A 12,451-nucleotide genomic window follows, 5' to 3' on the forward strand; every position below is an offset into this window, starting at 1 on the left:
TTTTATCTTTCAATATACTTGTCATATTGACATGTCGGTCTCAGATCTTAAGTCTCAGTAGCACCTATAAAAAATGCTTTGGTGTAATTTAATATAGGTTAACTAAATCTCTGAATTGTCGAAATAAGCATTAGGAACCAGCGAGAAATTGTTCAATATTTAATATAATTAATAATAACAGTTATATTAATTAAAGAAATATTATTCGATTACCATGAATTCGTTAAGGGTAAGTTAATATTTATGTGATAATTTATGTAATGTTACGTACATTAAACAATTTTAGACTAAACAATCATGTAATGTTTAAGCATTTATGGCGAACAACATCTATTGTGCGAAATGTACTAGTGAATAACAAAACATTCACAAGGCAACTTGCCACTGCCACTATAACTCCAATAAAACCTATTGAAGATGTACCAAGTCCAGTGGAACTTGACAAACTTTACAAGAGAGTGGAGTTAGAAATGCGGGGTATAGATCCCGCTGTCTTACTCAGCTACTCCTGGTTCTGTATTGCTGCTGCCTCTCATTTAGGCATAGAAGTCACTAAAAGGTAATAATAAAACAACAGTATTTATAAAGAACAAGTAGCATTACTTAAATGAATTATAAAATGTGAATTTACACAGTTATCATATCATTATCATATGTACCAAACAATATGAAATGACATGTAATGATGAGTGAGGAATTCAATTGTAACAAATTTTATGGTTACAGCTGGGCGCTAAGGAAAGCAGAGAAAGAAAGGCACACGCTGCTAAGATGTGTCCACATTTACAAAAAACACAGAGTACAATATGAAATCAGGACATATTTTAGATTTGTTCACCTACAACGGCTGACAGGATCTACTTGTGACACATATTTAGAATACATACAGAGAAACCTTCCGGAAGGATGCGCTTTGAAAGTCACTAAAGTTGAATGTCAGAATTTACCGGAACATTTGACACCGCCAAAGGAATAAATTTAATTTATAATTAAGTAGCTATAGAATAAAGAGTTCTGTTTAACAAAAGTTTTTTACTAACACAAATTACATTTATCTTATTCTATGTAATATACAGATACGTTTAGGAATCTTGTGTAATTTTATATTTATACAATAAACAATAATATATTCCACACATTTTTAATTTCACCGACACAATACATCTACAGTAGTCTATAAGCACTCTCCTTTATGAACTATAGTAGAAATAGGACGATAGATTTGGCAATTAGTATTTATTTGGCAAGGAGGTACTTTTGAACCTGTTCTATTCGTACTGTTGGTTTTTGCACACAGTAAAAATGAATAAAATGGCAAAAGTCAACTCCAAGGCATGGAATATTAACATTACGGCACACCAGATATATTCTAGACGTAAAATATACGTCTGGTATATTAAGAAATAGCAAACTCCGACCGCACAAGGTATTGTTAATATCACTGAGAAGAAAACTGGAAGTTCTGGAATGAAAATTGATATATTACACTCATTTTTAAAGATTTCAGAATATTTAGCATTTAATTAATTTTAAAGAACTTACTTGTGCTCGCTAAATTGCCTCGTCTACCTAAAAATATACGAATAACTTCAAGAAGGCATAACGCACTAAATATTCCAGCCTCGGTTAATAGCGCGTTTTCGGGATATGATACATTTATGGCTTTTAAAATTCCCATAGCTATTTCACAGACGAAGAACATTCCTAAATAAAAAGAGTTCAAGTAAAGTAATATTTCATACGCCAAGCTGGAGTTGAAATTTGTCATTTTTGTCGACATCGTTCCAAGTTTTTATTTGTTTACGATTTTAATTTTCGTAACCAATGAGATCTTCCGTCTTTGTGACGTTTCGGTAAAGGAAGTCGTGTCAAGGGGTGGAGTCCTAGTCAGTACTGCCACTCGACAAACATGACAGCAGAAATTTTATACGAATATTGATTTATTTGGAGTTACAAATTCAAAATATTATTTAAGAGGATCAAGTTAATATTTTAAGACGACGGGAGAAAATATGTACTAAAAGTTTTATTTAAATCTTACAAACTATTAATTCGTAAATGACAAGTTTAATTTTTTAAGAGGAAAGCTATAGGTAGGTACTTAAATTATTTTGCTGTTAAAAAAATGAAAGAAAAGGGTAATATATTAGGTTCATATTATGAGAGTGTAAACACTAGAAAGTATAAAATGTTTTCTTTCTATCTAAGAATGAATACTGTGCAAAAATATTTAAGGTTTTTTTTATAAAAAAATACGAGGACGGTTGTAAAATAGGAACATAATTTCGAGAAACACAATTATTTTTTTCGATATGTAAAAATGTTTGCCACATGAGTTAAATGAAAATTAGTTCATTATGAACATATTTTATGCCGGGATCAAGATTGCTGCAATTTTTTTTTATATATTTCTGTTTCATTTTGATTAAATATGATTTTAAATTGTTTAAGGATGAAAAAGTCTATGAAGTCAATGCTTAATTTCATGGCTTTACGTAAGAACGTTCAGGAATTATTACAATAAAAGAGATTTCATAAGACGGAACGATATTCCAAAGAAATTTATACTATTTAAAATTTTGGCAGAATCTCTTTAAATCAATGAATATTTGTGGTACAAAACAGCACATTGTAGGTATATTCTGTAATTAAATTTACTCTTAATAGAAGGCATGTGTTTGTCTAGAACGAGGAATGATTAAGTTTCCCTGAAGATAATTAGTCCTAATAATATTGAGACAACGTTTTAACTTTCCTCCAATTAGAGGGTGAGATAGTGTAAAAAAAACTGTTTTGATATTACAAATGGTTAATAAGAAACTCCAGTTATATTTTGGTCATAAGTCGCAATAAATTTATTTTTATAAACTATTATGAATATAATATATTTACAAAACAATCTACACAGTTTTATGGCGTATTTATTAGTTAAGTCCACTGCTTTGGTGATCTTTACTTTTATATAAATATATCAAAACCCTTCAATGCATATCTATATGCTACCTAGTCCACTCGTCGGACAGGAAATTATCGCGGAAACAAACATTATGTACACAGGGGGGTTATATAAAATAAGTTATTATAATTATTAATAAATTATTACATAATTTTTTCCATGTTTTTTTTTCGAATATCTTCTTTAGCCTAATTTTTTTTTAAATATAAATTCTGACTTATGTGTTTCGCTTTAGGTAGCTCTAGAAAATTAGCAGAGATTTTTTATATAATTATCAATTCATAATTTAAATACTACAAGGACTAATTTTATCACCCATGCCTGATTGTTTACTACCTATGTAAGTAATTAATTTAATAGGCAAAAGTAAATATAATTATTGCTCAATATTACTATATTGCATGCATAAACTCCTAGGAAAACGAAAGTGAACACTCCTGTTCAGAGAGAGTTGTGGAAAATGTGAGACTACAGCACGCGATCACAACGCACTGTCTACTAGAAGGAATCAGTCGCTTACATCGAAAATCAAATGAGGTTCTAGAATATTGACATTCTGAATATATAGCGAAAATGAGGACTAAACCTAATTTGACCTTTTCCAAACTGGATAAGGAAACAGGAGATGTACTGGATAGAATGTTCGAGAAAGAAGATTGCATGGTCGAGATTAATCCTGGCCGCGTTATTCTACCAGCGGATTACATGACGATAGGTCAGGATATATTGGATATGGATGTTTTGGAAAGCGATGTTTGGATGCTTTCCTATCCAAGAACTGGTAAGATGCATTAAATAAAACTATTGACATATAAAATTAGTTCTTGTATCCCGAAAATTTTATTTATTATTTTATTTTATACAGGTTCAACATGGGCCCAGGAAATGGTGTGGTTGATTGGACACGACTTGGACTACGAAGGCGCAATGTCTTTACAACAGGTGCGTAACATAAATGTATTTTTAATTCACATTAAAATAATTGCAATTACACAAGCACTTAACAATAATTTCTATTACATTTATAAGCGCAACGTCGGAATTATAATAAAATAGTCTATTTCACCCGTTGACTGCATTAGACGAAACACGCAATTTTATTCTTTGTTATTCGTTAATACTAAATTGATATAAAACAATAAGCAATTGTCAATTATTTTACATTTATATAAAATACACATCTTTAGAAACTTATCCATAAATGATAATGAAAAGCAAATATTAGTATATCACAAAAATACGTGTCGTAAAGATGTTTTATCGCCAGCTCCCAAATGAAATCAGGAACCCAAATTCCAGTTTTTCCCGCCTAGCCCTACGTCGATACTGTCAGTTGTGAACATTTTTTGCAAACGTGTAATAAGGGTAACACACTACTATTTTTTATTGCTCAATAAGGAAACATTCAAAGCTTTGTCATTACAATAATGGTATTATAAAAGTAAATTGATTAATTGCAAGCCTACAAACTATCAGTATGCTTAGTCTAACTTTGCATTGCCACTACACACGGACCGTTGACCGTTATCTCATTCAATAATCTACTCTAAAACTACAATGTTAAGATTTATAATAGTACAACTGTTAGGCTATACTCGTATGTATCGTGAGGATGTAAGCTTGGAATGCTTGTGGCTGCGAAGTCGTTTCGAGCTTAGAAAGGCATTCGTTGTGAGAGATTATTAATACGTCTATGTATTTATGGGTACTATATTTTAGTTTTAGTGTCAGGTTTCTTGATTATTTATATAAACTCAACGTTTCACGTAGTTATGCTCCGTAGAAATTTATATAAAAAAAATAATTATTAATATAAATCTTTAAGATTATAGTTGTGTGATATAATTTTTTTTTTATATTATATGCTAAAAAAATGATTATCTGTGCGTAACAAGCAATACCTCCCCATTAGATTCGTTGTCCGTTAGTGGAATTATCTTGTATCATGGTTGATGGGCACGCCCAATGGCATGACGAATCTGTTGGGGGAACCTCGGTCGACCTGGTGAAGTATCGGGTGCCTCACCCTCGCTACATTCGCAGCCATTTACCCTGGGACCTGTTGCCTGTGGATATACTTAACGCTGATGGCACTGTTAAGCCCAAGGTACGTTTTAAGACCGTTGACAACCCCCTACTGAGTTATGGTTAAGGGTGAGTCATTAATAATTATCTTAGTACGTGGGAATTGCTTAAGGTCCATAAATTAATAGGGTGGTAGCTTTAAATCATTTTATTCACTAATTTTAGTTACATCCGAAAAAAAATATTATAATTATCTTTAGAACATTGTTTTAGATTGCAACCATTTTTTTATTAAGTCCTATCAAATACGCTAAAATGTTTATCATTAATTTATAAATAACTCTTTTCATATTAATTTTCAATTTACGTTAGCATTACGTTTCCGTAAATCCTCGGAATTGATTAAGTTGTAGGAAAGTTAGGAGGTGAATATTGAAAAGGCTTCAAATTGTGAAGATATGAGAGAGTATTAATTATTTTGTATCGGATCAGGTCATTTATACTTCTCGGAACCCGAAGGACATGGTGGTATCATACTACCACTACTGTTCGCTGGTTCACGGGATGAAGGGAAGCTTTGAGGAGTTCTGCGACCTCTTCATGAGAGATCGAGCGCCGTTTGGACCCGTTTGGAATCATATACTGGGTTAATTATGAATTTCCATATAAAAACTCTATATGTATTTATTATATATGAATTTACCTTACTAAGAGTTTGGACGATAAAACTGAAAACAGAGAGTTTCGAGTGTGTCACTAATTCTATATAACTCTCAAAGACTAACTGAATAAATTTAGATTTTCTGTGTTTAGTTTAAAAATGACAACTTGTAGGATGTTAATCATACATATATTTTGTTTGTTTTTATTGTAAGTTAATAAATTTATTTTTAAGGTTTCTGGAACAGACGTGATGATCCCAACATACTCTTTATAAAGTTTGAAGAAATGAAACGAGACTTGCCAACAGTTGTCAGGAAGACGGCGAAGTTTCTAGACAAAACGTTGAGCGACGAGGAAATATTCAAATTATGTGATTATCTGTCATTTGCGAACATGAAAACGAACCGCGCTGTTAACTTGGAGGCCATCTTGGAGAAATCGTACGGAAAACACTTTCTGGAGCAAACGTCGCTGAGGTTCATCAGGAAGGGGGAGATTGGAGATTGGAAGAATTTCATGTCCGACGAGCTATCGAGAAGATTCGACGATTGGGCGGAACAGAACCTCAAAGGCACTGAACTGAGTTTTGAATAAAAACTTCTTTGTGTCGACTTTTTGGTTGTGAATAAAGCAAATGATTTTTATAAAGTAAAAAGTTCTTTTAGGAATCGTCATAATCATGTTTTCTTTTGATTTTTTTTTTAATTTAAATTTAAATCTTACTAACATAAGCCAAGTAAAACGAACATAAACTTTCATAGTCTTTTATTTTCACAATAGTGAGAACGCACGACCGAAAAAAATACATAGTTACATAAGCCGACTTGTATAATATTTTTTATATAATTTAAACATATCCTATTTACAAACTTTGACATGTATTTTAAAACATTATTCTTTACCATAGACAAGATTTTATATTTCAATATTTTCCTGTACATAACATCAACATTTAAATCCTTAGCGTTCTATTGATTTGCACTCAATAAAAAAAATACTCGTTTCCGAGCCGCTCCAAGTTTATTATTTAAGCAACAAAATATCTATAAAATTTAATAAACGATTTAAAATATCAAATGTAAACATGTAAAAAAATTAAATACAACATTTAGATAATCTCAAAAAGGACTAGATTGCTAATTGACGTTAACAAATGTTACCAAAGACCAAACTATCGTACGGCGTGGCGCAGGTTGTGGTAAAATATTCCCCGCTTATCATAAGTTTGCAATTCAAAACAAATACGGAGAATATTTCATTCATAAATCCTCGGACATGAAAGAGGAAACGGTTAATATTTAAAATGCAACTTGAGATAAGGGTACAGATGCTTAGGGCTTCTGGTACCCATTATCTATATTGTCCACCCATCCGACGTCCGACCGCACCTTAAGTTGCTTAACTAAAAGTTCTCCACCTAGGTACATTGATATGAATACGTAATTGTCATAAGAAATACATATACAAACTTCTTTCTGTTTTTTACGAAAATCAGTGATAAAAGTCGTTTTTGTCGAGGTAACTTTTATAAAGATATTGTGAACGTTAGAAACCATTGTCTAGTACAACTTAAAAAAATAATATTATTTATATTACGACAATTAAATATATTAATTTCAAATCTTAAAAATCTCCATACGTTGTTTATGATTATTTACAATAATAGTATTAATTAAAAAAATTTATAATGACATCCAAAATTTTCCTAAAACACTGTCATACAGCGTGTGCTATATAAATTTTAACTTCTTTTATCTATTGTCATTAGTAAAGCTCACTTTGAAATGTAAATTAATAAATAATATTTCCTTAAACAATATGGGCTATCACTGTAACAGACAAAGGCCGGAAAATTTTATTGGTATACATAATACTTGTGGTAATGCTGTTACAATATAAATAAAAATATAAAAAAAAAAATTCCCGTAAGATTCTGACTTGAGTTTTTTTTTAAAGTTCCTGGCTGAAAATGGCCTTAATTATAGTGCCAACATTTTGCAGACTAAGTGAAATTGCAAATATTGGTACAAAAGTAAATATAAAAAATAATACTGTGATAGAAAATATATTGTCTTACGATATTCTTACATTGATATTATATTGTAATTGAATAATAAATCTTTGGAATTAGCTTTGGGTTGCCTGTTGATATCTAGTAGATATTTTAAGTTCGTGTTTGACTGTAACTAAAAAAAAATACCTTAATATATTAAGATTTGCTTTGGTAAACGAAGCCACATAATTCTTATAATTGAATACTAAACGTTTAAAACAACTACAACGATAAGTGAAAAATTTAAACATCGATTTATTACACTTAATATAAAAATACTATGACTATTTAGTGATTCCTTACCATACTTATAACCTTTTAGGCCGAGTGATAAGATCGTTGTTGTCTTTATTAAAAAAAAAAAAACAAATGTCTAAATCAAATGACAGCTGGAACTGGTTTTGTGACGGACATGCGGATTTCCGAACGCACCGCAACATTGGTGATGGTTTACATTTTTTGTGTGATGATGGCCGTGTGGCTGGACGTTAGTCGGCGGTTGGACTTTTTCTTTGACAGAATCCTTGGTTGAATTTTTTAACGCACATATTTTATGCTGCCCTGGTACTATTCGAGCGCGGAACCTGCTGACCTTGCCTTGTTTTGGAGGTTCTGTGTTTTCTGAAGCGCAGATGTGATCCGTGTGCGCATCTTGATATTCTGTATCAGTTTCTAAAAATTTTTGCAACATATAACATCATAAAAACGAAAGTTCAAGCTAAAGTTCATGTAATGCTACCAACATTATTGATTGGCAGAATTGTTTGCAGGTGACAAACATTATAAAATAATCATTATACAAGTACCAATATCGTCGAGGCTGGTTCTCATGAGCGCTGGTGCTGGTAATGCTGGTAGTACTGGAGCAGAGTGTGCCGGAGATTCGCGTGTCTGTATTTAAAAAAACAATGAAATGAACACGTATTCTTTTTAATGGCAGACATCAAGAATATATTAAGGTTTATCTATTAAGGTTTTGATAGTTTTTAGGGAAAAAACGTGATTATGGTCATACATTTATTACATTTTTGTTTGCTGTAATATAATTTATTGATGGACCCCGATTTTATATGTGATAGACATTTACGAGTACTATTAACACACGTCTCTTCCCAGCCTAATCCAATGATTCTTCCATATTCGTACAGTCCCTACCCCAAGGTTACAATTCACCTGGAATTATCCCTACTGATGTCTACTGACGAGTACAGATACTTATATCAAGTGGGGCCTATGATCTTTAGATTCTCTAAATCCCTCATGGCATAAACTTACCATTGGTTCTGTAAAGAAGTCATCACATTTGGTTGCTGGTGCTGTACCGACCCTACAAGGGGACGTTGAACTGTAACTTGAAATTAAGATTTCAGTCAACACATACAAAACTTAGATTTAATTCAAATTTAATAATAAATATTAAAGAAAATACCAGAAAGAAGAGTTTAAACTGTCGAGGGTGCGTTGTGGGTCCAAAGATTCCGCATCAGTCCATTGACCTCCCACACTCGCTGTGGTTGATCTTGATTCTAGAACAGACACTTATAAAGTTACTTCTACATAAATAGGAACTTCTAGACATGAATCTGTAAAAAGTCTACATACTTACCTTTATCCTTTTCTGTTCTGTTCGGTGAGTTGGCGATACTCCGTCTAGCGACATCCTGGAAAGTGACAGGAGAATACATCCGTCTCTCTTCAGCTGGTGACATCATAGTAGGGGCTGTAGGGCTCTTGACAGTCGGAGTGGATGGTTGGAATGTTGGATTACCAGCGTTGTTGTTGCTAAGTGAATTGGGCCCAAAATTGATTGCGTTGGGAAGATGGATATTTGTTTCCTTATTATTCAGTTGCTGTGCTGAGTATTCGGCGATGCTGTCTCGTACATCGGCTGCCCTTTCCCATTCCAGTTCTGATACTGGTTGAATTTGGGATGAAATTAGTTTAGTCAGCGATGGCCTAGATTCACGTCCCTCTAACCAGTAAGTTTTCATAGCACCTGAAGACAAAAAATATATTTGTTGGCGAATTTAAAGAAAATAATATACATAACAGAAATAATGGGCTTGTTTTCATGGTGCGGTTAAGGGTAATAATATATATTTGTGGTTTTTATTTTACCTTTGTTGTTTTTACCTTTTCCTTTCACTTGTATTTCGCCTCGTTCGGTGACCTTGTAGGATGGCGACAGCAGCTCTTGCGTTGTCTGTGAGATGTGGATCCTCATCGCCTCTGACGTCGATTCCATACGAGATGCTGTATTCACTGAGTCCCCGAAAAGACAGTAGCGAGGCATCTTCAAACCAACGATGCCTGCGACCACTGCACCAGAATGTACTCCCACCCGAATCGATAAATGGGAACCTGTGACGTTTATATGGGTTCAGGAATACTTCCTATTCTTATTATATTCCATGCATCATGGTGTTTATAGAATAAAACATAAGTATGAGAACACTCCTTTCAGATATATCTGAATTATAATTAAAAAATATGCATTCAAGTCGCAGCAAGTATTGTATAACTTTTTTGTTATTGTCACTAGCTATCTTCAACTAAATAGAAATCTTCAAAGCGCAAGGAAATATATATAAAATTCTTTTAAATCCCCCAAGATTATGAATATTATTAAGATATATGTTTAATATATTTTATTACCTGTGCTGGGATCTTTAAGGTCTGTAATCGCGTCGACCATGTCAAGTGCCATGTCGCAGACCTTCTCAGCATGATTGTCCTCTTTTTCTGGTGCCCCTGACACTACCATGTAAGCGTCACCTATTGTTTCAACCTATGAGAGAAAGAAAATACGTTGAACCAATTTTAATTTAGAATTCGATCTACCCTAAATTAGAGTTTAAATAAAGTCATATTTGCTAAATATCACCAGTTTATAAAAAAATATTATGTATTAGAAAAAGTCATTCTCAGTTAGGGAAGCTAGAAAAAATTATCACTACTAAGTTTGAACGAATTAAAATCATTAATTTATAACTAACCAAGATAAATAATTTTGATCAATATTTTTTTGTGCTGCTTACTAATGGATACAACTTTTCATCAACAATCCAAAGGCTTTGGACTTACGACCCAGGTGTAGGTTTAATGGGTCCTATCTAACGCGTTAAACGCTCACCTCCACCGTCCAAGCTCCTCTCTCTGCCTAATGAATAAAAGTAATTTCTCGTAAACTCATACGTACCTTATAAACGCGATTACGTTCTGTGAGCGTATCGAATATGGAGTACATAGCATTAAGCATCGAGACAACTTCCATCGGAGTGATGCGGGAACAGATCTCCGTGAAGGTCACAACATCGGAGAATAATATGGACACACTATGGAACATCTGCGAGATAGGGACATAGTGTTACAAGTGGCAACATCCGTTCTGCACTTATTATATAATATAATCCTTAGAATTATTTTTATTACTGAACCATTCTAATATAGTAATGGCAACACTTAAATGTCGACCTTATTTGAAAACTATAAATACTGGCTTCAGCCGTTTTGTAAGACGTTACTGGAAGTGACGCCGAACATTCAAAAACAAATCTGATACTGTACCTCGAACATTAGTTGTAATTAATTTTACCAGTGACGCATTTGAACGCTAAATAAAAAACAGTTATATACAAAGACTATATGTTAATTTGATTCATTAATCTGAAATAGAATCAAAATTATAATCCTTTGATATAAATTCGTCTTTTAATTTAAAAGTAAAATGCTAGTCTAGGTATTTTCTTCTCATCTCGTAAGAATCTCGCTGATTTTGTTAAGCAAATCGGAAGCAAAATAAAATAAAGAATATATAAAATTAAATTTTAACTAAAACAAAAGTGAAAGATTTTTTCAGAATAGTTTACCATAACGAGCTTGTTATATAAGCTTTTCATTTAAAACTTTAAACTTTTACCATATTTAATACTTTAATATAATAACTGATATTCCAAACTATAAAGTCTTTCATTGTTATTCAGTCCATCTTAAATCAGGAAAAGTTCTACCAAAGAAAAGAATTTGTCCACAATTTCCCGGTAGCCTTATTGCAAGTCAATGCCTATCTGGTATTCATCGTCCTATCACAAAGATATGCAAATCAACTGAATAAACCTTATAAATACGTTCACTGAGATGAGATTTGGAAACCAAGTATACATTATCACCAAATATATATAAAGTAGTAAAAATACCAATAAATTTTCCCGATACCTTTCATAGTTATAAAATATAATTATTAGTACTAATAATTTTATGAACAAAAAACTATAACTATGGATATAATACAATATTTTATGGACAAATCACTGAATCGTTTTTATGAATCTTTAAATATTAAATAATTGCAGAATTGCATAATTGCCTTGTCTAGTTTGATAAAAGTAACGCTATAGTGATGTATGTACACATTATTGATTGGCTGTTTGTGTTCGTTCGTTTAAGTTTACTATCACTAGTTTTAGATATTTATAGAGCATAAGTAGAAAAAGAAAAAGAAAAAGAAAACGAAAAAGAAAAAGAAAAGGAAAAAGAAAAAGAAAAGGACAGTTTAACAGATATCTTAAAAAAAATCTCTAACTATTCCATTATATGGTATACTAATATTTTTTGTAATTAAATATACTCTTTTCTCTGTCATATTTAAAATAAAAACTCATAGTGTACTGATCGCAAGAGTCACTATTTCAATTATCATAGTAATACGTGAAGCGACATCTCGTTTCCGTCTCTAAGAGAATGGCGCTAGTGGA

The 12,451-nt window shown here is 32.2% G+C and overlaps 4 protein-coding genes across 5 annotated transcripts in view; 2 read left to right on the plus strand and 2 right to left on the minus strand.

Annotated features, from left to right (window-relative positions):
• The first annotated feature begins 27 nt into the window (after positions 1-27).
• On the plus strand, positions 28-1,027 carry LOC116774869 (small ribosomal subunit protein uS10m). Its single transcript, XM_032667648.2, has 3 exons — positions 28-229; positions 312-559; positions 727-1,027. The coding sequence occupies exons 1-3, from the start codon at positions 215-217 to the stop codon at positions 974-976; spliced, it is 513 nt and encodes a 170-aa protein (XP_032523539.1). The 5' UTR covers positions 28-214; the 3' UTR covers positions 977-1,027.
• Positions 1,028-1,126: 99 nt separating this feature from the next.
• Positions 1,127-1,864, minus strand: LOC116774871 (transmembrane protein 216-like). Its single transcript, XM_032667649.2, has 2 exons — positions 1,543-1,864; positions 1,127-1,462 (listed from the first exon to the last, which is right to left on the minus strand). The coding sequence occupies exons 1-2, from the start codon at positions 1,778-1,780 to the stop codon at positions 1,269-1,271; spliced, it is 432 nt and encodes a 143-aa protein (XP_032523540.1). The 5' UTR covers positions 1,781-1,864; the 3' UTR covers positions 1,127-1,268.
• Positions 1,865-3,457: 1,593 nt separating this feature from the next.
• LOC116774752 (luciferin sulfotransferase) lies at positions 3,458-6,403 on the plus strand. Its single transcript, XM_032667498.2, has 5 exons — positions 3,458-3,737; positions 3,822-3,898; positions 4,869-5,063; positions 5,474-5,627; positions 5,877-6,403. Exons 1-5 carry the CDS (start codon positions 3,530-3,532, stop codon positions 6,236-6,238), a joined length of 996 nt encoding a protein of 331 aa, XP_032523389.2. The 5' UTR covers positions 3,458-3,529; the 3' UTR covers positions 6,239-6,403.
• A 19-nt stretch (positions 6,404-6,422) lies between these two features.
• The window catches only part of LOC116774878 (soluble guanylate cyclase 88E), a 55,441-nt gene continuing 49,412 nt past the window's right edge, over positions 6,423-12,451 (minus strand). The window contains exons 9-16 of one of the 2 annotated variants that reach the window (XM_061524131.1): positions 10,897-11,043; positions 10,353-10,485; positions 9,831-10,058; positions 9,304-9,693; positions 9,127-9,223; positions 8,973-9,048; positions 8,504-8,588; positions 6,423-8,369 (exon numbers count right to left, since the gene is read on the minus strand). In XM_061524131.1, coding sequence (XP_061380115.1) covers positions 8,071-8,369; positions 8,504-8,588; positions 8,973-9,048; positions 9,127-9,223; positions 9,304-9,693; positions 9,831-10,058; positions 10,353-10,485; positions 10,897-11,043 — 1,455 coding nt within the window. In that variant the 3' untranslated portion in view covers positions 6,423-8,070. Of the gene's footprint in view, positions 8,370-8,503; positions 8,589-8,972; positions 9,049-9,126; positions 9,224-9,299; positions 9,694-9,830; positions 10,059-10,352; positions 10,486-10,896; positions 11,044-12,451 lie in introns of those variants that run through there. The other variant, XR_009753089.1, reaches the window with a different exon arrangement.

The sequence above is a fragment of the Danaus plexippus genome, chromosome 23 (genome assembly GCF_018135715.1).
Source record: "Danaus plexippus chromosome 23, MEX_DaPlex, whole genome shotgun sequence".
Classification (NCBI taxonomy): Eukaryota; Metazoa; Arthropoda; class Insecta; order Lepidoptera; family Nymphalidae; genus Danaus; species Danaus plexippus.